Genomic DNA, 27,874 nt, shown 5'->3' on the forward strand with positions numbered 1-27,874 from the left:
CTAAGTTGTACCGGTACGGTCGGACCATATGTCACGACAAAACTTCAGATGCAAATGAGTCATGCAATGTATATGGCATGCTGCATTTATCAATAAATTTCACTTCCTTTAGATACAATACAAACCTCAAATAATACTTTATCTGCCTTCAGATACAATGCAAACCTTAAATAATACTTCGTCTGACTTTAGATACAATGCAAACCTCAAATAAGACTTCATCTGCCTTCAGGGGTGTGAATTAATCTCATGGGTCATACTTGAACCATAATCATCATCAATATATAATAGAGCATCAATATAATACAATCAAGTAAAACATCATCATAGAGTTCAATTGTGAAAGAATCCAATAATTCTGAATATTAGAGTGTAGGTGATAGAAATAACAGGTCAAAACGGTAGCAACCACCGCTACATTCACTTGCCTTCATCGAAGAAGAAAAATGTACTAGGCATGATCTGGAGTGTAGCCACCTGCTAGCGGGCATAAAACTTAGTACAAATATTTCACAAACATTTTCCAACAATCAACAAAACACTCCTACACTTGAAACCAAGGCCCAGTGGAAAGACTCCCACCCTGAACCACATGCCATACAGCAGCAGCGCTGTTTGTTAATTTTGTATCTTTAAAATTAAAACAGTGGTGATATCAAACAAATACTCTAGGAGTATCTACACAAAATACTCTACAACTTCGGTATTCAATGGATAATTAAATTCTGCCATCTATAAGTTCTAAAACATCTGACAAGATAATTGACTGAATCTGTTTTAGACAGCAGCATAGTTAACTTCAAAATTCGATATCTCCCAAACTACTAAACCAAAAATTATGAAATTCTTCTGGTAGTAAGAACTTTTATCCCCCTACAAAAGTCTTCTTAGTTGGAAGAGCTATTTCGGCCATTTACTAGATGAAACCCACCAGTGAACAGACCCGCTCATTTTTATCAGGCAAACAGAAACAGCCACAGTAAAACAAACATAACTGGAGTTTCACAAATCATATGAATGCACTCTTTAACAATCTGGAAAGCTTATGAAATTATCTACAACTTCTTTTACTAACCCACAGTTTAATTCTGTTGATAAAATTGCCTAACTCTTAAGAGAACAGATTCTGCACAGAATTATGAGACTGAAAAACTGTTATAATCAAACTGCAATAACTTTCTGTTCTGATGTCCGATTGAGGTGTTCTTCACGGCCACGGAAATATCTACAAATTATCTACGACTCATATATAGACTTTTTATTTTTTTGAGGCCACTAAGACCACGGAAAACTGGCATGAACAAAAACTGTCGAATCTGCCATTCTGCAGAAATTAAATTCGAGATCAAAACCTAACCCCACATCTAATCAAACCTCTAATCCTTCAATCCACATGATCCATAACCTCCAAAAGCACATAATTATAGGGAGGAACAAGGATCCCATCCTTACCTAGGGTTTCCCCAAGAAAATCTGCAAGAGATGGGGGTAGAACATCTCCTTGATCCTCTCTTCCTCTTCAATCCATCTTGCTCCTCCTCTTCTCGATCCTTGCTGCGTGGGGGAGATCTAGAGGGAGGAGGAAGCAGTGGAGGGCGGCTGCAAAGGGGAAGGGGGAGGGGCGACTAAGGGTGGGGAAAGTCGGGGGGGGGGGGGGTGGCGGCCAAGAAAAGGGGAAAAGGGGGGCGACCACTAGGGTTTTTGTGGGAGAAAGAAACGACGCCTCAGATGTCTCCTGACTTTACATCCAACGGCCCACAACTCTTTCCCTCATCCACGCACCGAAGATCAACTTTTGGTCAAATTTTTTTGGGATATTACAAGATCCCCAGCCGCTTCATGAGGACTTGGCGAGCGCGCTCTTGTATGTTGCCGCGTGGCCAAACAACCGCCGCGAGCCGCTTGCTCCTGCGGACTGGCCTGACCCCATGCGTTCCCCTATTCTTTAGGCTTGACGGGGCTGCTGGTGTTGTTGGAGCAGGGGTCGGGCTGCTGGGCGGGTGAAGTTGTTGATGAAGGACACCGAAAGAGAAGGGGACAGCCCTTCCGGCTCAAGGCCAGCAGCAGCGTCCATGAGGCCTGGCACCTCTTCTAGCCCCGACCCATTAGGCGTGTCATCCATAGAGTCAGCTTCAGTGCCGGAGGCAGTCTGATTTGTCTCCGGCGTCGAGGCCTCTGTAGGTGTCTCGTTTAGTGTGGTCGGCGATGGCGGGCATTGTCCCGGTACTAGCAGGGGAGGATAGGTGCGTCTGCGGTAGACACGGCCAGGCAAGTAGCGACGTGCAGCATGCGATGACAGCAACCTTGGGCTCTTGCACAGGTGCGGCGATGAAGAACGGTTCTGTCCAGCGCGGAGATCCCTCTGCACCCCCTTCCCCCGTTGTCCGAAGCAGAGGCGGACGAGGGGAGGGTCTGCGGTCCTTCTCGAAGCAGGGAGTAGAGGCCTGATTGCAGCGTCTACGGATCACCGTGGGGATCTCCGAGAGCTGGCGAAGTGAGCGGGGGGAGGAGCAATGGCGATGCCCTTGGTGGCGATGTGTATGCCGTTCTCGGCTACAGCCCGGCACATGCCTCTTCTCCAAAGGCTGGGGCGTAGAACCGAGTCCAAGGTGGCGGTGCCGTCCTCCATTCCTGGATCCTCTGTCGCGGTGTTGCTCGCGCCGCGAATCAGAACAGTCCGGGCCTCGCGACACACGGGGAGGCTGCGGAAGAGTCGAGAGCTCCAGCTCTCCCCTTTATGTTGTCGACACCCACACCGTTCATCTCCTTCGTCTTCATCATCTCTGTCCCAACATCGACGGTCATTGCAGAGGTCTGTCGGGGGCGGATCGTGTCGGTCGCGTGGCTCGTGCTCCTCGTCGACGACACCATGGCGCCAGGTGAGGGAGCGAGTGGTAGGCAGCCCATCGCAGCCCGACGGCCCCTCCACCAAGTCGAGGTGGATAGGAACCCGGAAATTGAGGCCACAGTGGCCCACTGGAGGGGGTGCACCTTCATGGATCACCATCACAGAGCTAGTAATTGTAAGCCAGACAACCTTCGGGATGTCAGACGGATTATCTGTCCACGCCCAAAGGTTGAGGCAGCGGGCGTCCTTCTTGGTGGAGGAGAGGCAGTCGTCTTCGACGTAGTCCAAGACGCAGGCACGGGCCACGGCACGCTTGGCGATGCTTTCATTCCACGCATGAGGAGGGATGCCCTTGAGGCACAGCCTGACGTGGAAGTTGAGGTCGTGGCGTTCACCAAGGGTGATCAGCTGCCACAGCCTGTTGCGGAAGTCAAGGTTGCCAAGCGAGAAGTCCCTAGCAGCGATGGCCGCATCCCGATGGTGCCGGTGCGTGAAGGTCACGAGGAAGTCCGCAGGTGGGCTTCTGGACACCGTGATGTCCACCGGCCGCACCCCAAAGAGGGAGCAGAAGGCCCGCTCCAGCCTATCGAGGCTGATGTCGGGGCAGTCGCGGTCGAGCCAAACCACCACTGCATGGGAGCTCAGTCGTACGAGCTCTCTCTCCATGTCGCGGGTGGCAAAAGAGGTGGTCCAGGATTGATCCGGGCGCATTGCTGGGTCACCTGGAAGGGCCATGGACGGAGCGGCAGGAAGTTGTGGGAGTCGAGGCAGGGAGGTTGACATTGGGGGATAGGAGTCGGCCTGCTATCAATCTACGAACACTGCCAAGACCTGTGCCCGGAGCGCTTGCATTTGATGCACTTGACCAGATCCCTGCAATGAATGGCCAAGTGATCCCTACTCAAGCAGCGAGCACATTTACCTCGTAGGCTTACCATCAGACGGCTAGGGGCATGGGCTGAGAGAAGACGAGGCGTCGCTGGGGCGTAGCCTAGGCCTGCGCGGGCGGTGCGTCCACGCCTGTGTCGAATCGTCGTCCATCCTTCAAGATCCTCATCTTCAATACGGTCGCAGCTTCGAGGCGGGGGCTTCGAACCAGATGTCGGGGCAGGGGTGGCATTGTGGCTGTGGGATACGGGGGAGGGGTAGTGAATGCGGGGCGGCGTGGTGCTTGAAGTGAATGCAAACCTCACCTGCTTGGTTTGGCAGGGGCCGCCCGCGCACGACATGCAGCTGGATCGGAAGGGCGGGCCGGCTGTAGTTGTGGGGGTGGTGGTGGTGGCGGTGGGAGCTGGGACACAGGTGGGCGAGCTGGTGGTGTTAGAGGGGGGGTGCGGGGTTGGATCTGGCTTGGTACAGCCGGCAGGAGCTGGGGACGGCCGGTGGCGGGCGGATCTGGCGGCGGCGCTGTTTTGGAGCTCGGTCGATGTGGTGGCGAGCGCGGGGGAGGAAGGAGCCGTCAGTTTATATTTTGTTTATATATCAAGGAAGAACTTTGCACCGAACATTATCCTATCAATTTTATTTCTTCTCGACAATGTTGTTTGGCTTGGGGACCTGAATTACCGGATAGCTCTTTCGCATCGCTCAGTGAAGGCTTTAGTTGAGATGCACAACTAGAAGCAGTTGTTGGAAAAGGACCAGGGTAAATATTGTCATGTCAACTTGTTATGGAGATGCATTTTGTTTGGTTATCTTTATGATCCAAATTTCTGTTATAGCTTCGCATGGAGCAAAGGTCTTTGTAGGCAATGGAGGATTTACTTTTCTCTCCCACCTACAATTACTCATATAACTCTTATAGATATGCCGGCGATGACATGCGTCCAAATGAGAAGTGTAGGTTCTGATGATGCAAAGGAAGAGAAAACCCAGTACTATCCAGGTTAATACTTCATTCTTATTCTATATTATTGCCATTTCTTCACTTAAAGTCGTGGTTACTTGTGGTTATGGTACCTAAATAGAAATTGATATTTTAGGATTCTATATTGGAAAACTTAGAGAACTTGTGCCTTCCTTATTGTCACATTGTGATGTGTCCTTAAAGATATGGTTTGTAATAGGAGATGTTTGCATGACATTTTTTTTCTTATATAACTGTGTTGGTAATGTTTCATTAGGGCATCTAGCTATTCCCTAAAGGGCTCCTTGTACCTTTTCTTTTGTGTGCCTTACTTAATTCTCTTCGGTTGTACTTTACAGTTGCCTCCACATGCTACAAGATCTCAAAGAAGACAGCGAGGAGTTGTTCAACAGTTGGCTTATGTCAAGTGCCTCAACGCTCAACGTCGCCGGACCGCGACTACGTAACTCGTAGCCGCGCTCCAGGCCTTCGCCGTGAGGAGTTCTCACGGGGGGGGGGGGGGGGTGGTTGAGAGATTTGAGGGAGAGGAGCAACTTTGGGATAATTGATCTTGCTTATCCTTCCATGTCTGATTACACGGCATATATAGCCAATGGCCCGGCCTACAAAAGGAAACTCCAATCTCTCCTCTAATTAAGGCATGCAAAAGGAAACTCCAATCTCTCCTATAATTAAGGCATGCAAAACGAAACTTCAATCTCTCCTATAATTAAGGCATGCAAAAGGAAACTAGATCCTAACTTTTCAAAACTCAGCCATTGACGGTGGCACCTACCTTGGCCGCGCGCTCCGCAGCCCTCCTGGCGTCACGACGACGCCTATAGGTGCGACCGTACATGACAGCTTATGATTGGAGAGGAAAGCTTTTTGACATCTTCTTGTTGTTTATTTTCACTTTGAGCGTGAAGATGAAATAGTTCGTGGTTCAGAAGGTATGATCCCCTTTTGATGGGGATCACTCACTTTTTATCATTTAATAAATGGTTTAAGAAGGTATAGCCAGTACCGTCTAAATCCTTTAAAACTTTGTGCTTCCTCCTGTGAAGTGTCAAATTGTATATTGCATAAAATAAAGAAGCTTAAACTCTAGCTGTCAGCAGACTCTAAATTTTATCCTGCTGTTGTTGTTTCTTCTGGGACAGACTCGTCAGAGCTAAAGATTTTTTTTTCTTTGGGGGGGGGGGGCACTTTGAGATTCGTTGGCTTCGTTGTCATTATCTTCGATTGATTATGGTTTTAGACCACATGACATTTTTCTGTTGCTCGCTCCTCTGACTGAACAGCAATATCACTTTGGTGGGAGTTTCCGTGCACTTCTGTGGCTTCAACGTTGCTCGCCTTTGCTGATTCATGCAAATTCTGTTGTGGCTGGGTTTTCTTCTTGAGTTGGCATCTGAAAGGGAATACCATTCATTTCAAGGGATGTTTCATTCACTTTGCCAATGTGAGTGTTCCTTATCTCATCGACAATCACACCCCATCAGAGAATTCTGCATTATATCCACTTGTTGACTACCACAACTTGGCTCGACTTCTGTTACATTATCTTCCACTGTGTCCTCTGAAGTAGATATAGTTTTTTTTCATGGTAAGTTTCAGTGTCGTTAACTTCAACAACTAAATCTTGTTCAAGGGTTTGATGGGTTTCACCATTAATTATGTGGTTCCTCTGCCATTGAATCATTCTCTACTGCAAGTTCCTTGGAATGAGTCACCATACAAGGTCTGTAAGCTATATGAACATGAATACTAAGCAAGCCGTATATGACAAAAAATGTATGGTTTGGTAAGCCAAGCTTACCTAGGCCAACTAAGTAAGCCATTTCAGAAAGTGCTGGTTACTTTTTTGTGACCCTGCCTAAGAACAGTTTTCATTAAAGAGAGGAGAGTTACAGTGTATGCCGTGGTAAGCCAAGGCTTACCAAGGCCAACTAAAGTGTCACTTAAACGCGGCTATCTGAAATGCAGCATGTAGGCCAGGATACGGGACACGATCTTTTTCATCTGAAGTAATCTGAAGTAATCTGGAATTCCGGTGCCTTCCAATCCCATGGTACACACTCAACGCTATCACCTATACTCTCCCTCCAGCAGTCTGCGACCCTAGTCCCTCCCTTTTGAGACCGTTGTGTCACCTGACTTGTCAAGTTCTCAACCACATTTAATTTGGGCGGCACTCTGTGTGTCGTTTGTTGCTTGCCAAATGCAGGCACTCACTGCTCTCTTTTAAGGTCTTGTTGATTCATGGGTCGTGCAATCGTACATGCAGCTGGCATAAATATAATGACTACTAGAAACCATGGCGCGCCGTTGGCGCTCCCTCTAGCTAAGAGACCATGCACAAGTAATGGGCTTCGGTCTCTACTTTTTCTAGGCCTTTTGGCTTAAATAAATTATAATATTTGTTCTTACGTGTCATTGTAACACATGTATTCCTATAATCCTCATGCGCCGTTGTAGTGCTCGGGCATTATACCAATGTACTATTATAATGCCTCAATCCGAAATACAGAAGGCATTACAAAAATACGAAAATGGGAACGAGTAGGCCAATATGTGGCTCAAACAGACAAGCGACAAACTCTTCTGGGCCTGAGCCAGTATTTAGCGGATGAAGACGAAGACGGAACCTTCGTCTGCGACCCAAAACCAAAACCAGAGGTGGGTAGGGTTCTAGCTGCCGGCGACGGCCTCGGTTGCCATGAAATTTAAACGTCAAAGCATTCTTGGCGTTCATATTGATTCAAGTTTTTAATCCAATCCCCATAATAAACTCATTTAGTGGTTGATTTTCTATGTGGTTGAATATTTCTTGAATTGAATTCGTTTTTAACTTTCCCTGTTAGGTTTAATTGAGACAACTAAGTAGAATCTACGACAGATAATTAATACGACGCGATAAGGCGGGTAAAAAATGTTAAAGCTCAGAAATCATTAGATTATCCTTCTCAGAGCTCTCCACAAGAAGTGGCATCTGAGTTATCGAATGGGAACAAGCACCAAGATCTTTTTAAAATCGTCCCTTTTCGAGGTGAAAATTTTGTAGGGAGTATGGTTGGATGTTCAGAACAGTATGACACCATACTCTGGTAAGTTGCATATTAAAGATAGAGATCTCTAAAGAATTGAAGTCTTCTTTGTACTGTTCTTTCCTGGTGTCACTAGCTTATCCTTTTTAATATGTTCTAATGTAGTTTGAGTGTGACAAAATGGATCCACCTGAACTGGGGTGACGATGGCCTAGTTACATTATCGTGAAGATCTTGAGAATTATTCTAAGAATGGTATCTATGCCTCTCTGTTTGTTGGTCTTTTCTAAATTGCACATAGAGGGTAAGATGAAATTACCTATTTTCACCACATATATATAATTGTGATTTTGCAAGGGGTTGTTTTTATCATGGAGCCTCAACCATGGAGTTCATACAAGAGAAACAGATTAGTTTAAGAGGTTGGTTCTATTTATTCATATTAACACTAGCTAACCCTTCTTGACATTTTCCTTTATGCTAGATTGAAACGTGTAATATTTATTTTTAGACTAGTTTGGAAACTCTATTTTCCCACGAGATTTCTATTTTCCAACAGGAAAATAAACTAATTTCTCTTGAAGAAATGGGGTTCCCAAGCTAGCACTTAAAGGAAGTTGTTTGTGAAAAGCTTGCTGCACTACCCTTAATTAGGCTAGAGGCATCTCTTGACAAGCCTTTGTTTTTATCCGATGCACTCCTAGTCCTAAGGTTAACTGCTGTATACGATGAAGATTTTAGAACGGATGGAGTATTATTATTTAATATAGTTGGTTTTGTCTTTTTAGGGAAATAGAAGAAGACGGACGTAATCCCAAATAAAATAACTAGTAGGAGTGGAGTCTTGTTTTGTAGCTCTTGTAGCCATGGTAGCAAATACCTCATTAGCAACTTCAAATGGGAACCAAGCTTCTTGTAATACTACATGGTATATATAATTAAGCCACAGAAAGTGATGAAGAATAATGCAAATGTTCTTAAGCCTTTGGTTTGTACCTTCTTTATCCTATTGCAATCCTAGATCACCCGGAACTGTTTGATGAGTCGATTGGCTGAGCCACAACCGTATACTATTCCTTTTTTACCTTTGCTCTCTATCTTCGTTTCATGAGCTCTCATCTGATCGGTAATATACATTCATTTTCTATTTATATATATATACCAGAGGACCTTCCAAGCGTCACAGCTGTAACTCTTCCTCTTTCTTTTTTATTAAATTTTGCTTTCTCTCTCTTCTTTCCATAGGTTCTCTCACTGGTAAGTGGTAACACACAGTCACTTTTCTTTTTTATATAAATACTAGAGAATCTGTCAGCATACGCCACGTTTAAACTCTCTAACTGTAACCAGGCTTGCACGTGTCATCTAGAGAGATAGGTAGCTTTTGGCCAAGATCCTATGGTTGATACTGCATTCTAGCCCAAATCAACGGTACCCACATTTTATGGTGACGTGGATGGTCTCGCTGAGTGTAGATGTGCGCTGATTTCGTTTAAATCTCTACTACTTATTAATTTAGCAATAGTAGTCTGCCTTTTTGTGTTCTGCCATTCTGCGATATCAGCCGTCCATTCTACTGTTCTACAATCTCAGCCGTCCAATCCTGCACACCAGTTTTCCGCGCGCAGAAAAAAAATCAAACCGTGGCTGCCTAGGGATCGAACCTTGGATCTATTGAGTAGAATGCCTAGCCTTCCACCCTCTAGCAAACATGACTCATGTTGAATTATGTACAACTTCAACTAAAACGTCTAAAACGTCTTTTGTGTTTAACCCACCGTCCACTCTGTATGCTAACTGAGTCTAGAAAAACATTTATAGCTTGGCCCCTAATCTTTCTGGAATTTGGGACGCAGTCCAGGAAATAAAGAAAATAGGGAAAAGGAGTTTAGAAATTGATTTTTAGTTTAAAAATAATTGCAGAAACCCATTTAATTCATGGAAATTTCATATTAAATCAAATGAGTTCATTCCAATTTCTATAATTCTATAATATTATTTTTATCACATAATACCTTTGTTTTGTCATGAAAACAACAATAAAATTGATTTCCTAATTAATCTTATATCAAATACATAGAAACTTTGGAAATTCGTAACTTCCCCATTTTAATTCCAAATTGAATCGTTCCAGTTGTGTTAGTCTCGTATGAATATTTACTACGCAGTAACAACATTGATTATACCATGTTTCATACTTTTATAATTAGATATTTATTTATCCTATGTTAATTGGGTTAATCTATGTCTATTGGATTAATTTATTTAATATATTAATATAGTATTCTAACTTTGTGGTTATACGATGTTTGACCATTAGTCTTGCAAACACACACTTACCTTTTTGTTTAAGCAAAAGCGTATGGTGGTATGTGTCCAATGACTAACGATGTACGAGAGAATTTCTTCCGGTATGTGTGAAACGTGCTCTCCAATAATGAGATCATACAAATCGTGATATATATCAAAGTCTGCATGATACTTATGGTTGCAATGTAGTGGTGAAACAGATAGATTATAAATAACAAAATTTATGTATGGCCAGAATCACAAATTGATTATGAAACATTTTCTCATAACGGTATAACACATATTTTGTATATAAGTTATCGTAGTATACTGGTATTATATATTCCCGTTGCAACGCACGGGCATTCAGCTATCATGTATAGAAGTCTGCACGGTACTGTTGGTTGCAATGTAGTGATGAAATAGTTAGATTGAAATAACAAAATTTATGTATGGCTAGCATCACAAATTAATTACGAAACATTTTCACATAACAGTATAACACACATTTGTTCATAAGTTATCATGATATTAAATGTTTCCGTTGCAACACACGGGCACCCACCTATATGTGTTTATGTCTACATCTATGACAGGAAACACATCTACTACTACATCTCTTTCCAAGCTCACTTGCTACCATTGCACAATGCGTAGTAGTAGATAAGTATCACCGATATTCTTGAATTATATTTTTGGATGGAGGTAATATTATTTAAAGAAGAGCTTTGCATGCTATTTCTTTTGTTTGAATAATGCATTATACTTAAATTCCCTTTTTTGCATGTGTGAAATTTTTTCTTCGTAATATTTTTTTCCATGGATCAGACTTGTGAGTCATTTTCATAAACCAACGCCAAGCATGAATCCATGTTTCCTACTTCAAACCCCGAACAAACTCCATGAGCAGGAGGCATTCGCGTTGTCGTCACTCATCGATGACGAGAAGAAGCTTGGAGACTATCAGTTCGACCTCTAAAAGCAGTCTTACGTGGTCGCATGCGCCGCTGTGTACGACAAGCTCCCGCGAAGCCGCCGCTTGGACGCGGTCCAGAGCAGCTGCACCGCGCTGTCCATCGTTAAACAGGGGGGCCTCATGGTTGTCGCCAACGTCGACGACTCTCAGGTTGTTCTGGACACCGCATCCGACGACGACGCCATCACGCCGTCCAGCTCATCGTCCACCTGAAGCCCAACCTGCCACGTAAGTCGCTATTGACCGGACATGAATTCTTGTGCGCTGGGACGATGGACGTTGCTGACTTTGTGTGAGTGTCCTCGAACATGATGTATGTAGTGGAATAGCGCATTCGGTGGTGCAACGGCCAGGGGTACTTCCTCGCTGATGAGCCCGGGGTGCACTTCGTTTGGCAGCCCAACCAAGAGTCATCGGTACTCGTCATGTCGCGTGCGTTCGACGACTACTATATCGAGGATTGTGGCGTCATCTTGGTGCCGGAGGTGACACAGAGGAGGATCGACAACAGTGACCAGTTCGTCATCCTCGCCACCGTCAGGGTAGCTTTTATGCCGGCCTGCCTTTAATTCTCTTCGCAAACACATACACACTTACCTTTTTGTTTAAGCAAGAGCATATGGTGGTGCGTGTATGATGACTAACGATGTACGAGGGAATTTTTCCGGCATGTGTGGAACGTGCTCGTGCTCTCCAATGATGAGACCATACAAATCGTGGCATATATCGAAGTCTGCATGATACTGATGGTTGCATGTAGTGGTGAAATAACTAGATTAAAATAACAAAATTTATGTATGGCTAGGATCACAAATTGATTATGAAACATTTTCTCATAACAATATAACACAGATTTTGTATATAAGTTATCGTAGTATACTGGTATTATATATTCCCGTTGCAACGCACGGGCATCCAGCTAGTAGATAGATTACACACCATCTCGCGTGCACTGCACTTTTTTTTTCTGCTCTGGGCAAACATTTATATTAATTCCTGCTTCACCTAAAGCCAAGAGACACGATAGATGCGCATAACAGGATGTCACTATGAAATTAACTATAAAACGGTGGAAAACATACCCAATTTATAATGCGAAGAAAAGTGTTAAGAAATATGTTACCACGGATCGTTAGATCGACTTCCTTTCCTCCCGTCAGTCAATTAGGCGTGTTCCCAGAAGTACCACAGAGTAAACAGACATTATATAGGGTTGGACCTCTTACATCTTCCTCTTCTGTATTCTATATGAGGGGGGTAAAGGTTTCATATATAGAGACGTGATACTCCTCAGAGGCATATTCGGTATTTGCCCATATAACCCTTTATTAGGGTTTCTCAACAAAAAGCATCGCTCTTCCAATAGGTTATTCTCATTTAATCCCCGACAACCTCTATATGTCCACACCCAACAACGCCTTGGAACCTTGGGGCATGTACAACCCTAAGACTCTAGTTTGGTTTCTAAATACAAGAGATGATTAAAAGACTACATGATACAAGTCTGAGACTCTAGATCATAAATAAGCTAATAGACAACCTGTATAGAAAGTCGTAAAGAGACAGACTCTTCCCCTTAGAGACCCCATATTAAATAGGGTTATACATGCCCTTAAAATCAATCATCATCCATGGCACCATCATCGATATCCCACACATCTGCATGGTTGTCAACATTCATGAGCTCAGCTATAGCTCCATCCTTCGTTGATTTCTTTAGGTGCTTGGAGCATTCGACTCTGATTGAGCCTCCTTTTATTTGCACATTCATGATCTTTAGGTGTTAGTTTTGACCTATCCAAATGCTTCTCTTTCATGCTATAATAAGGAAAGAAGATATAGCAGCAGTCACAAACATACACCATGTAGAATCAGTTCCGCTCTTGCATTGACACCACATTGTTACAGACTTGTATCGTTTGTGATGCTTCAAAGCTGAAGAACCCAACAAACTACACCATATAGATTGTTATTTAAGCTCATAAGATGTTTTCCTAGGTTTTTTCGATAAAGGAAACTTTATTGTTTTTCAAGTCCATACATCGATACAAAGTCTAAAAAAGTACTTTCGACCTCTGCATAACGGAATGCACACCGCCTAAAAAGAAAGACAAAAAACCACATGGTAGGCATCAAGCACTAATGACCATCGATCCTAAGTCTAGACTGCCACCTGTAAGGCCCAAAATATGTATAAGAAAAAAATATATAGATAATAAAATAAGTATATGAAGAAATCAAATAGTAAATTCAGATATCTCAAATTATACTTGAGTGTTGAAAATTGAGAATTGCATTTTTGAAAACCAAGAAATATTTTAGAAAAGAAGTAATAGAAAAGCTCTCTACTCAACTAAATGATTATGCATTACCTTAAATAGTGCACCATAAACATTTAGTTACATGAATATTTAATTTTGAAGTAATTTTAAACTCATGTCCCATAATCAAAACACCATTTTCCTAAAAAGAAAGGAACCATGTTAGTGTGTCTCATATTTCAAACATTTATCAAGTAAATAAATTAATCAAAATAAATATACATCTATTGCATCATAGTTGATTTTGAGTATGTATTAAGGAATTAAATTCCTAAACTTTATCCTGGATTTGAATTTTAATTTTGTAAATCAAAAGGGGATAGAAAATAGAGAATGAGAAGGAAATTCTAGAATTTAGAAAAGGAAAAAAATAAATGTAAATAAAAATATACTATTCCTACACTAGAGTTTGAATTTGTATAATTGACCCAAAGGTGAAATTCATATTCAAATTCAAATTGGGATTCAAAATAATTAAGAATAAAGGAAAACAGAAAATAAAAAGGAGCTTACTGAAAGGAAAATGTGCTCTTGGGCCATTTCTAGTATATTTTGGTGATTAAGTGTCCAACACATATTAAGTGGGTTATTATATGCCAAATGATGAATGAAGTGCAAATCAACAAGAAGGTATGTTTTTAAGACTTAGTACATTATTTGGATACTAATGCATTGTGTCTAAGTGATAGAAACCGAAGAAAAAGGATTGGAAAAGAGTTGGCTGTATACAGCCAACTGCTGCTCGGTCTGGGTGCACCGGACAGTGTCCGGTGTGCCAGACTGGCTTTCGGCGAACTGGCCGCTCTCGGGAAAACTTTGGCGGCGTACGGCTATAATTCACCGGACTGTCCGGTGAGCCAACGGCCGCCAGCGCAACGGTCGGCCGCCAAATCCGCGGGCGACGCGTGACCCGCTCCAATGGTCGGAAGGGGCACCGGACAGTGTCCGGTGCGCCAACCGACGCTAGAGCTGCAACAGTCGGCTGCGCCAAATTAGGAAGGAGATCCGCACCGGACATGCTACAGTGCCTGTCCGGTGGTGCACCGGACTGTCCGGTGCGCCACCAGATAGAAGGCAAGATTTGCCTTCCAAGATTGCCTCCAACGGCTCCTAGCTGCCTTGGGGCTATAAAAGGGACCCATATGCGCATGGAGGAGGCACCCAAGCATTCCTTGATCATTCCTAAGCACCAAGACTCCATTCTCGCGCATTCGATTCTTTGTGATAGTGACTTGAGCTCCATTTGAGTAGAGAACTCCTCGAGTTGTGTTGTGAGCTCAAGTTGTGGCTTGTGTGCGTGATTGTGCTCTTGTTTTGTGTCTTGTGTGTGTTGCTCTCCCCTCCCTTACTTCCGTGCTTCTTTGTGATCATCAATTGTAAGGGCAAGAGGCTCCAAGTTGTGGAGATTCCTTGCAAACGGGAGAAAGTATAAGAAAGGAAAACACTGTGGTATTCAAGTTGATCATTGGATCACTTGAAAGGGGTTGAGTGCAACCCTCGTCCATTGGGACGCCACAACGTGGAGTAGGCAAGTATTATACTTGGCCGAACCACGGGATAAATCACCGTGTCTTTTGTGTTGTCTTTCTTTGTGACCATTGTGTTTCACAAAAGATCGGTCCTTAGCCTCTTGGTCCTATTGCACTAACTCTTAACCAAGTTTTTGTGGCTACAAGTATTTGATTTTTACAGGATCACCTATTCACCCCCACTCTAGGTGCTCTCACTTACCTACTCTCCTCAGGCCGAATCTGCACAGGCGCGGCCCAGTTCGCACCGGCTAGCCCACGACCTCCCGGCTCGGCCACTGCCCGTTCTCGCCTTGTTCACTTACCGGTGGACCCTAGCGGGCGGTCTCACGGGCACTCCGGCTCTCGGCACCTTCAATGACATGCGGGCTTGGGAAGTCAGTAGCGTCCTCTTTAATCGCACGCAACAGAATCGCGCCGTTCTCCCGCTGGAATCCTCGCGTTCGCCGCAACCGACACCGAGCTCCACGGCTGGTTGTTGCGTGGGCGCCATCGCATTACCCTGTCTCTCTATCCCGGGCAGTCAGTCGTATCTCTCCCTTCCCTAACTTCTCGGACAACAGCCATGGCGGGGGGGTGCCATAAGGACCCCCTAACCCGCGCTTGAATCTTGAGATAAGCCTGACTAAGCTCGTCCTCGCCCCAGGCTATAAGTCGGGCCCCGCGACCTCTTCTCCTTATCCTATCCAACCAAGACCACGCGCCACCATAAAAGAAAAATGCTCCCCGCCGCCATGGGAGAGAAGTGGAAGCCGCCGTAGTCCAAAAAAATCGCACTCACACCATCGTAGAGCCTTCGGGATGGGTCGTGAGTTTCGCAGTGTAGCTAGGGAGATGGTCGTGGCGTCCGTATGGGAGGAGGGTCACCTGAATTCCGGTAATTGCTCGACGGAGCACGATTGCCGCCGTGATGTCGCTGTGCACCGTGGCCGAGTCTCCCTGCCATCTTCAATCAATGGTATGTGACCCTAATCGATGCGCTATAGTTCGGGTGTCGTGTAGAAGTTTTCGGATTAGAGAATGGCGCACTGGCGCGCCCTCGGACCGCCTCTCCAGCGTGGCGCGCCGCCGCCGTTGTTCTGTTGGGTTGGGGGAGATGGACGCTGGTGCTCCGATTTGGGGTGAGCGGCTGAGATGTAGGGGGCTACCCTGGCCGTTGGATGGGGATTTGACGGCGCATATTAGAATCTTGGGCATCGTTTTGTATGAGTGGATATGATTCGTCCGATCCCGATCCTGCGCGTGCAGATCGATCTCACTCGTATAAAACCTAAACCGTTGGATGGCGATCTGATGGCCAGGATAGGGTACCGGTTCGGGTTGATTTGGATTTAGTCTGGGACATCCGTTTTTAATCTGACGGACCAGATCAACAGATACCCATTCGCAAGCAAATTATTCATAAGAACCCCCGAGTTTGACTGGATTCAACCCACAGTCCAGTCCTGAGTTAGCCTGAGTCTGGTGAATCAGTCAAATTAGCCCCTATGGTTATCTGTTTTGTGCGCGAAGTCCAGAGGGCAGGGAAAATCATATAAATAATAGGAATTGAATTTTAGTGCCAAAATAAATTCAGAAAATTTATTAATTCATAGAAAATTCATTTGAAGTCCAAATTAATCCATTCCAGTTCCTATAATTTTGTAATAAGGTTGTTTATCACCTAGTGTCTCTGTTTTGACATGAAAACAGTAATAGAATTTATTTCTTAATTAATCCTATGCCAAGCACATAAAACCTTTGGAAATTCATAACTTCCCCATTTTAACTCCGATTTGACCTGTTCGAGTTGCGTTAGCATCATATAAGTATGTACTATGCAATAATAATACTTATTATACCATGTCTTATTATTTTATAATTAGAACTGTATTTAACTTATGTTGGTTATAATCTTGTTAATCTACTTACCATTATAATCTGCTAAAAATATGATCTATGGTCAATTTATAATTTAGATTAAAGTTGGATTAATTACTACTTTAGGTTACCTTTTCTCTGGAATTATAGAATAAACATAGAACCTGGTGTTAATCATTTAATCACATCATAACTGGATGACCACGACTCCGATCTTAGTGGTTCTCGATTTCGCGATCTCGTAGCTTCGCGTAGATCATTATTATGCAGTATGTTCTTATGTTTGGTGTGATGTTAATTTTGTCTATACCATGTCTGTTTGTATTGCTACGACTAGCAGTGATGTCACGAGGATTTGAAGAATCACCCTGGTAACTGGAATCTCAAGTGCTAGGCAAGTTATGCCCTTGATCCACTTTTGTTACCCAATAATATTCTTTATTATCATTATTTAATGCATAGGTTTAATTTTGATGGGACCTAATAGGTCATCCTAGTCTGTTTATCCTTTTTACCTTGTTACCCCTGAATCACATGGGTAGTTTTTGCTATTGCTTTATATGGTTTTGGGGTTATTATTTCATTATATCCATGTTCCAATTATTTTGTTATTCTATTATGTTCATGTCAAGATCATTAATGTTAATTGGAACATGGAGCTTAACTTGAGAAACACGTGCCACCCCAAGGGTTTAATGGGACGCCCTTGGCTAACTAACTATGAAAGCTAGTGGAAGACTACCTTACCCGAAAGGGGCAAGGGCAGTAGGGGATTGCATGCAAGGAGGTTCTCGGGTTGATTTTGCTGCGATGGCGGTCAGACGGGGGATTCTTGCAAGTGCTCTTCCCATAAACTGTAGCGGATTTTCGGAAGCTAGTGGAACTTTGTAAAGGCCTCATAGTGGATCCCTAGCCATTCACCTTGGTAGTGTCTAAGGGCCTTGCAAACCCTGGCGACATGAGATACACGACTTGTGGGTACAGGGTACAACCTCTGCAGAGTGTAAAACTAGTATACTAGCCATGCTCGCGGTCATGAGCAGCTCAGGACTCTCGCATGATTAATTTATGGAACTTAAATTCAATTTGTCATATGCATATTCATGGGTTTATTATTAATTTTGTTCTATTATGTTTATTATGGTTTGGTATTCACTTACATTTAGTAACTGCTAATAAAATTTTGACCAACTTATTAAAAGCAATGCTCAGCTTTAACCCCTATTGTTGATCAGCCTTACACATCACATGAACTCCCACATTTGGTGAGTTCATGCCACATTATTCCACACAACTTGTTGACCGATGAACATGTGTGAGCTCACTCTTGCTGTCTCACACACCCCATAGGAGAAGAACAGGTGGTTCAAGAGGAGCCACACATCGAGGAGTTTGATTCGATCTAGGTGGCGTCTCCCAGTTGACTTTCTGGCGCCAAGGATGGATTTTAGTTCGATCCATATTTATCTTTTACTTTGTAAGACTTCCTCTATGTAATAAATACTCTGATTATATTATGACATTTATCTCTATACACTCTGTTATTATATATGTTGTCTTCTTTGGCGCATGTATGAGATGCACCCAGCTTTGTTCCTTAAAGCCCGCGTGTTACACCACCTATGTGGCTAGATAAAAAAATCTGTGGCCACTAGCATCAAGTGTTGAGATGCCGCAACAACCATGTCCTGTGAAGCTGGTCGCTGCAAAATAGCCCATGAACGGAGCCAATGAACAATTTTAAAGAAAACCTGCAAAGGGGATAAGTTATATTTTTTATCAAATACCAAACTATATATTTCTGCAAAGCCATAACGACCAGCAAGTAGCAGCCGCTCCAAACAGAACTAGTTGTTTTTTCATTTCCAATTCCCCACAATCAAGGCCCGAACATGTGAGAAACACTATGAGGCCTGGAAAACCCAAAAGCAGTATGAATGATGAACCACACAGCTCAAGCCAAATGACATTTATAAAATAAATGATTAATCGTTTCATCTTTGTGACAAAAATAGCAAACTTTACTGCCCTGCCAATTTCTCTTGGCCAAGTTATCTATTGTCAAAACTATCACTACCGGACTCGCGTTCTTTGCCGAGTGTCTCAGACACTCGGCAAAGGCCATTTTACAATTGGTAAAGCCTTTGTCGAGTGTTACACTCGGCAAAGAATACTCGACAAATATTTTATCGGCAAAGGGTTCTTTGCTGAGTACTTTTTTCGGACACTTAGCAAAGACTTTGACGAGTGTCGAAAAGCACTTGCAAAGAAAAAGCACTCGACAAATTAAGAATCGCAAAAAACCCAAAAATAGCAAAACATTTTTAAATTATGGGAACAACTCTCCAACCACTACTCATTACCATACCCATCGCCTATCATTTTTCGCTATTATTTTGAATCAAATTTACATGTTTTGTGAATGGTGAGATTCGAACTAGCAATCTCTCTCTCACGCATACCCTTCTCTAAACTACACTACTACATCAATTATGTCTATATTACGTTTTCATTCCTCATGTACTATTACAAATAGAGAGTAATTTGATTATTTGAGGTTCTAAATGAATTCATTTGAAAATGTCACCAACTATAAAGTTGCATAACATTTCAAGATTTATTTTGATAGTTTCTACATCCAAGGCCGTTTACAAAATTTGAATTTGCACTACACGACGGTTGATCTTTAGCGACCCTTATTAGGTACCAACTGTTGGTTGCTAAAGGTTAGGGACCGACGGTCAGTCGCTAAATCCTTTTGTAGCAACGGTCGGTTCGTCGCTAAAAGTCTAGAAATTTAGCAACTTATGGTTGGTCGCTATAGATATTGTCGGGGACTAGCGGTGGGTCGCTATAGAGCAAGAATCACTATCAAATCTTATAGCCTGAACGTATCTGTAGATGTTAGTGACTAAAAATTAATTAAAACAAGTAAACATTGATCGCTAAATTGCGTGGTGATTTATTTCTTTTTAATATTGCTTGTATGTTTATTTCATGGTTTGTTTATGTACGGACATGACTATAGTATGCAACTGTGTTCTTTGTGCTTATATGATATTAGATTCGAGTTGAAATTCGTTTCAAATGTTTATTATTTATTTGTATTCGGAATAATTTATTCAAATGTTTATTATTTATTTGGTAAAATTTTTATGAATTTTTGAGTAATTTAAAAATGCATTTCGAAATAAATAAAAAAGAAAACCCTCCCTAACCCTAAAGCCCACTAAGGGCCCATCTACCTAACCCTATTAGCAGCCGTGCGCTCTCTGGCTTCTCTCCCAGCCGCCGCCGCCTCTATCTCTCCCTTCCCTCTTCTCTCTCCCCTCACCTCTTTCCTTCCTTCCCTCGCCTCGCTCCTCTCTGTCTCGACCAAGCAGCAGCGGCGGAGCCCTGGCCGAGCCGCCCTCCCCCGACGCGCCTACACCGACCGCGCTTCAGCTCGGCGCCCAGGCGGACCGACACCGGCCACCGCCCATGCCCCAGCTCCTAGACCCCTATCCGCAGGTCGCAGCAGCCGCCAACACCCAGATCTCACACCACGCCGTCACCACGCCACCAGAGTCTGGTGGCCAGCCAAAGCCCTCGCCCACCCGCGAGCCAGCGAGCGCGAGCCAGTGAGTCCCTGGCTCCCTGCGCGTGCGAGACCGAAGATCCAGGCAGCGGATGAGCCCTGTTTGTTCCCAGTCACATCGCGTCCCTGGCTCCCTGCCCTGTTTGTCTCCATGCGTGGGTGAGGCCGGACATTCTCTGTAGCTGTATGAGCATTTGGAGCCACATCGCTGGACAAGGTGATATGCACGAACCTTTTTTCTACAAAATTCACACTTCAAATAGAAGCTCATGTTCACAGGAATTAACTCTCTTATGTATAGCAACATTCTAAGAGTGTGCATGCTTATTTGTGCTAACTTGCAGCGGTGTACACTGACATAATTCTTGTTTCTATTTTTAGGGGGCGATTTATTCATTGGAGTAAACTGCATTTAGGTTGCTCAAGATTCAGTTTTGCTTAGACCAATAGATAAAGTCAATCATAGCATTGGATCATCTAAAAATTATATTTATATGGATGGTCAAATGTGAGGTATGCTCAAGATTTATCTTATTAAATTTCTTGGATGTTTATTGGCCTACTTCAGCTCTACTAGCGCTTATTCTGACTTCAGATTGAACATGAGAGAGACTGCAAATTTGTCTGATGCAAAAAAATCATTGATAAGTCAAACCTTCAGATAAAGTCAGTTGTGGCATTGGATCATCTAAAAATTATATTTATGTTGAAGCTGAGAAGGAGGCTCATGTCAAAGAGGTAAGCATGTATGCGTATGCTTGGCATTTTACCTTTGATTTCATTTTGTACTTGCTAAACTTGTTCATTTGCTAATACAGAGAGGGACCGTCTAAAAGTATTGTGCAAGATATAGAGCATGCACTCATCATATCTAAGTGATCGGAGTGATATTGATTGGCTTATTAGATGGATATTGGCCCAGTTTATCTTTCATTTTTTCTATAGCTGTTAGAAATTTACTTTGCTCATAGTTCATACTATAATTAATATGAGACTCTTGTTTTGTGGTCCAAGTGTTCAGCGCTCAGGGTGCCTTGGAAGTACGCTAGCTTGTTGTCATGAAGAAGTCATTCAAGTTCCTTCCAGTGAGTTATTAGTTCATATGTATATTTTTGTTTATATCTTATCTTGTTTATGTTTAGATTTATATGAGCCAGCAACTTAATGATGATTAACCTTGATTGCACCAGCTAAAGTTGGTGCATAAGGCTGCAACACCATCTAGTGGAGGTAGATAAGGTATCAAAACTGTATTTTTATTTGCAAATGCAGCAACAATATACTAATTTGATGTACTTTTTTCTAGGGTGTTCTAGACAAAGAAAGCTTGTACCTTAAAACAGGAGGATACAAGAAGCTAGAGTGGTTGTCTGAAGGCTTTTGAACTGCTTGAAGCATTAGTGTAGCTTTGGTGCTTTTGTGACTGATCAGCTCTGGAGCAGCTAGAGTGATATAGTTGTGGGCTTTTGAACAATAGTTGGAGTGATATGAAACATTAGTGATCTAGTTGTGAATGATATTATAATTGTGATGCTTATGTGAATATATAATTGTGGTGCTTTTGTGTTTATGTGATGGATCTATGACTGTGGTATACTGATTAATTGTGTATGTCTTTATGATTTGTGTACAAAAATCTGTGATTTGTGGTGCTTAATTAAATGTATATTATTATTAATAACAACTGTAAAAAGGGCGACTTTCTGTTGGTTGCTAAATGTATAGTATGGCGACTTACGGTTGGTTGCTAAATCTATAGTATAGCAACCCACGGTTGGTCGCTAAATATACAATATTAGCAACGGTCGGTCGGTCGCTAAAGTCTTTAGCGACGGCACTTACAGCGACCATCCTTATGGGTTGCTAAAAGTTTTTAGCGACCAACCGTAGGTCGCTGAAGGCCGTTCTAGCAACCAACCGTAGGTCGCTGTAAGTGAACCGTCGTGTAGTGTTGAAATTTGAAAACTTCACACGAATTTTTCAATGATAAGATGATTTCAAATCAAAAAATTGTCAATTACAAAGTTTCATTACATTTTAAGACCTACAACTTTTTATTTTGGCGGGTTTTCCATCCGAGGTAGTTTGAAAAAAATCAAATTTTAAAATTCAAACATAGTTTTGCATGACAAGATGATTTCAAACCAAAACATTGTCAACTAAAAAGTTTCATAACACTTCAATACCTACAACTTTCATGTCGGTGGTTTTTTCTTTCGAGGTCGTTTTCAAAATTCAAATTTTAAATTTTTAAAATTCAGACGTAGTTTTCGTTGACAAGATGACTTCAAATGAAAAGTTGCCAACTACAAAATTCTATAACTTCTCAAGATCTACAAAGTTTATTTTGGTTGTTTGGTCATTTGTTCATCTCACATGATGGTTCTAGCAATATGCACAAATCTTGTACATCTCTCTCGTAGTTTCATAAACTATGAGAGGGATATATGTTTTATAAACAAAATTATTTTTATTTTGTCATATGAATAAATGTTCAAAATATAAATTGTACAACATGATGAGTTATACAAATTTGTAGTTAAAAACTTTTTCATTTGAATTAATTTATTGCTTTAAAATGTGATTTTTAAATTGTCTTTGCCTAGTGTTGAAAAAAAACACTCGGCAAATAAGTTCTTTGCCGAGTGTTATATTTTTGACACTCGACAAAGAGCTTCTTTGCCAGTGTCAAAAATATAACACTCGACAATGAGCTTCTTTGTCGAATGTTTTCTTTTACCAAGTGTTTTTTGCTTGGCACTCGGCAAAACATTTGACACTCGGCAAAGAGCCGAATTCCGGTAGTGTATTCCCTAACGTAAATCTCTACTACTTATTAAGCCTGTAAGGGTAGTCTACCTCTCTTTGTTCTGTCGTTCTGCCTTCCAGCGATCTCAACCACCCGATAAACCATGGAGCTCCTCCGCCCGTCCGATGTGCCCACTCCCTCCCCCGACGCACACCGCCCGCGATCCCCATGTCGCTCTCCCCCGTCGCCCACCAACCCTTCCCCGATGCGTTCGGCAACCTCAACCCTCCTCGTCGCGATGATCTCGGTTGGCCGAGCTCCGCACCAACCACCAACTCGATCTCCTCGCCGTGAGCCTTGCCAACCTCCAGCCCGCTCTCCTCGCCGACATGCGAGGATCTCGGCCGGCCGAGCTCTGCGAACCCGCCCCTCTCGCGCCGAGCTCCGCGTTTCCCCACCCGTCATCCCGCCCTTCGTGTTTCCCTGCCCACTCTACCTCTCGCCTATCATGCTGCCCGCCATCCGCTTCCGTCGCAAGGGAACCGAGGATCTCATCGGATCCAACCGCCATCCTGCCAGCGTTTCCCCGCAAAACAAATACCCCTAGAACCCCTCCACACTGGCGGCCTTGTTGGGTCCTACTCCTCCTTGGCTATGCCTGCTAGGGTGGCGGCGGCATGAACTAGGTAAGGGGAGGGAAGGGAAGGGAAGGGGATGTATGAGCAGAACAGTAGCGGTGACGCCGTCACACACAGATCTAGACCACCAGATCTCGCAGCTGCGAGATTGCAAGTTCATGCCGGCGGTGGAGGTCAAGGCGCTATGCGAGCAGGCAAAGGCGATCCTCATCGAGGAAATCTGATAAAACAAAAGGAGCAGCTTCAACAGAGCCTGCAGCTCCAGTGGTCGGACTGACCAACATTTGCACAACTGAAATTGAATCCATGGGCAGAGGAAGAGGGAGAGGGAAGAAGCAAACCACTGTCAGGAGCCATGAAGACAAAGGTAGCAGCGGTGAAGAAGTCGTGCCTGCAAAGAAGAGGAGGGGAAGGCCCCAAACGTGCTTCGCCAGTAAGATTGATCAAGCAGATGTTGAAAACTTTGTAGAACAGGTCGATGCCGACCAAGAAGAAGCTGGCGATGCCAAGCTAAAGAACAGTGCTGCAGCTGGTGGTCCCAAGAGAGGCAGACTACTGAAAGGGCGCTCCAATATTGCCATAGAAGATACTAATTCTACTGTTCGATTAAGCAGTGATGAATCAACGAGGACCAATGGGTTCACGCAGATTGGGAGCCGACGGAAAAACAAGCCCAGGCGAGCATCGGAGGCAGGGCTAGAATGCAAGTGAATCGTCCCTGCATTTTCAGTACAAGGTAGCATCCATTTTTTTTGCTACATCTGTCATGTTCGGTAGCTCCCAGTGCTGGAAAAACAAAATGTAAACTAGCATGTTCTGATTGCATGCCTCAGTTTTTTTCATTGACACAAAGTGTATGAACTGATGGTACACCAACTTGTTCAGCTGCTCTAGGCCCTGGTTCTGTTTGAGCTGCTTGTAGCAGACATCTTACCTTTCAGTTTACCATACGGTGTTCCTGCAATTTTGATTGATCTGATCTTTTCCTTTTCCTTTTAGCCTATTACTGAATATTTGTAGTTTATTAAGTTCTGGAAATGGAAAAGAACATAGGTGCTGTCTTGAGGATCTGTTATTTGTTGTTCTTAGACCGCTGAGCTAACATCTAAATGTATATAGTTTGCTAGATTATTCGTTAGCTCCATGCGGTCTACTACCTCCAGAAGCTACTCGATGGCACCGGGTCCTTGGACGGTGAAAAGCGGAGGCGGAGAACGAGCGGCATTGGCAGCTGGCCGAGACACAGGCCAATGGCGACGGTGGCTGCTGCGTAGACAATGGGCACGACTGGACGAAGACACAGGGAGATGGTCAGCTGCGACGAGTGCAGCGTGTGGGTGCACACGCGGTGCGCACGCTATGTCCTTGGCGTCCACACATCCTTCTCCTGCCACAAATGCCGGAGGTCCAAGCGCGTGTCTTCCTCCACCGACGAGGCCGAGGTTGCTGAGCTCCTCGCCGAGCTGCCAACCCACTGCCCGCCTCCGCTGTACCGCCGCTAGGCCGAGGTCCTGCTCCTAGCCCGCGTCCGCGTCCATGGGCTTCCTGGCTGGGGCAACGACGCTCTTTTCCGCGGCACCCCGACCTTTTCCGCTGCCCTGTGGCGCTGCACCGGCTACGTCCCCAAGAGATTTGGCTTCCGCTACTGCGAGTTGCCCTCCTAGGCCGATGATAATGATGGGGCTGATGCTCTTTTTGTGCTGGCCAGAGAGAAGCCCAAGGAGATGCCAGATGATGTTTTGATAGGTACTGAACCGAAGAAGGAGAAGCATTACGTCCGAAGCCTGAGTTGTCGTGGCAAGAAGATTGACAGCGATCAGCAAGCAATGACTCCTCTAACCAAGGTTAAGAAGAGAGGTAAATAGTTTGGGCATGATTTCCTGTTTAATTGCTGCACAAAGAACACTCTTTTTTTAATACATTGTTTTTTCGGTTCCTATGTGCTACAGAGCCTGATAGTTGGAAGAATGGGTGTCAGCGGAGTGAGGGCTGAAGATGCTAGATGTAGAAAGAGGGAAGACGTGGAGACTGCTACTAAAAAGAGTGAAGAATCGGACACTGAATCTGAAGAGGAAGAACAAACACGAACTGAATCAAGCACAATCGAAAAGCAAGGTCCTATCATCATTAACCTTGTTCCTCAGTTTGATTTCGTATTTGAATTGTACTTATATGACACTTTGTCTAATTTGTTAATCCAGATGGTTGATGCATTTTATGTCTTTACCTTGCAAACAGGTTAACAGAATCAGGGAACTTCCACAGAACAGTAAGATCATATCCACTCACACTAACAGTCCAAATGTATGTTCAGACCTTATGATGCTGTTTAATTCTTGTGAGGCATAATGTGTTACAATTGGAATGATGTCAACCTTTTTCCCATTGTCATCTAGGTACTTTGTTTGGATGAACAAGAGCTAATTTTTCTTATGTGGCGAGGAATTTCTAGATATGAATACATCCAAGTGTATAAAGAACAACTTCCTCAATTTTTAGATATGAATATAATTGGTTCGTAATGATTTTTTGTTTGTTGTTGGTCTGCCATGTGATGCATCCAGTATCGCAACAACTTCATTAACGAAGTGTCGGGTATCCTGTTCATTCATAAAAGAATATCTGCATTTTATTCAACTTTGATGTGCAGTCTGTCCTCTTTTATTTTCTGTTTGTTCTTTGATCCTTATCACACTTAGGTACTTTGTAGACTCTGAAATTTTAGTCACTAAGGTATACAAAAAGACTCTGAATTTATTTTTTCTGCACACAATCCAGAAAATGTTTTTTTGTGTTTCTCATTTTCATTTGGTTAAGTACATTTATGTTTCTACTTCGTGCAGTTTACAATTGAAATAGGCAATGTGCAAATTGGTTTGATCTGGTAACATTTATGTTTCTACTTCGTGCAGTTTGTGAGCATGGTTACACGTTAGCCCAGAATTTGGATCCGAACAGCGAAGGGAGAGGAGTATTGCAGTTCAAAACCGATTTAATGTCAGTGATCTGGGTATGTCCATTTCAGTTACACATCTTACGTGATTTCATAATGTAAGATGTCCTTTTCTCAACTTCTACAGTATTGGAGAATAAACTTTTGAATTTTCATACTTTGTTGGTCAAGGCCATAGAAGTATATCACCATGAATCCATCCCCTTCTTTTTGTGAATCTTTTACTATTATTTTTATAAGGCCATTCTAGATGCTTTTACCTATGTTACTGGTAACAATGATGAATGTTTTGCTGCGTGCTTTAAAATGACCGATGACAGGTGCTTATGAACATAAGGAGTATTTAGCAATTTAATAATATGTTTTTTCAGTAGATTGTCCACATTCCATTGTGATTGGTGAAAACTGGTTTAATGCCAGTGATCAGGGTATGTCCATTTCAGTTACACATCTTATGTGATTTCATACCGTAAGATGTCCTTTTTCTGAACTATTACAGTATTGGAGTTTTTTTTTTGAAATTTCATGTTTTGTTGGTGAAGACCACAGAAGCATATCAACATGAACCCATCCCCTTCTTTTTGTGAATCTTTACTATTATTTTTATAAGGCCATTCTAGACACTTTTACCTATGTTACTGGTAACAATTATGAATGTTTTGTTGCGTGCTTTAAAATGACAGAAGGCAGGTGCTTATGAACATAAGGAGTATTTAGCAATGTGATAATATGTTATTTTAGTAGATTGTACACATCCCATTGTGATTGGTGCTATTTCGTTTAAGCCATGAAGGCTTGGATCCCTTTATGTCGTATCACATAATGCCTTAGGGGTCACCCAGGTCACACCACTATACTACACCATATCAATTTGCACCCTAAACGACATATTATTCTGAAAATAGATCTTCATCATAACCTTAGGTATATTTTTCAACAGTTCTTGTTGGTTCATGAATTTAGCAAAAACTAGCAAAGAGGGGAGGTGTTGCTATTGATCGAAGTCGGGATATTGCTAAATTGCAAGAATTTTACAAGCTTTATAGAGAAAAGCATAAAGTGGATGAGTTGATTGAAGATGAAATGAAGCTGAGGGAATCTGCCGTGTTCAGCGGTAACCTTGGTGAGTAAGTTTTTCGCTTCAGTTTAATGGACACACTCTGCATTTACTTTATGTAAAAAACTTACAAAATTCTACTTCATTAGCTTTTGTGCCCTGTTGTTAAGCATAATGTAAA

General features: G+C 43.0%; 1 protein-coding gene, 1 long non-coding RNA gene and 1 pseudogene across 2 annotated transcripts; 2 read left to right on the top strand and 1 right to left on the bottom strand.

Moving 5' to 3' along the window:
- Positions 1-3,660: 3,660 nt before the first annotated feature.
- Positions 3,661-4,314, bottom strand: LOC103648654 (proline-rich receptor-like protein kinase PERK2; annotated as a pseudogene).
- Positions 4,315-20,726: 16,412 nt separating this feature from the next.
- Positions 20,727-21,535, top strand: LOC103646466 (uncharacterized). The gene is made up of 3 exons (XR_002267556.2): positions 20,727-21,034; positions 21,115-21,381; positions 21,487-21,535. It is a non-coding gene; the product is annotated as an uncharacterized lncRNA (long non-coding RNA).
- A 2,365-nt stretch (positions 21,536-23,900) lies between these two features.
- Positions 23,901-24,394, top strand: LOC103648655 (uncharacterized). The gene has a single exon (XM_008673085.3). It carries the CDS (start codon positions 23,990-23,992, stop codon positions 24,392-24,394), a length of 405 nt encoding a protein of 134 aa, XP_008671307.1. The 5' UTR covers positions 23,901-23,989.
- The last annotated feature ends 3,480 nt before the right edge of the window (positions 24,395-27,874 follow it).

Source organism: Zea mays, chromosome 2 (genome assembly GCF_902167145.1).
Source record: "Zea mays cultivar B73 chromosome 2, Zm-B73-REFERENCE-NAM-5.0, whole genome shotgun sequence".
Classification (NCBI taxonomy): Eukaryota; Viridiplantae; Streptophyta; class Magnoliopsida; order Poales; family Poaceae; genus Zea; species Zea mays.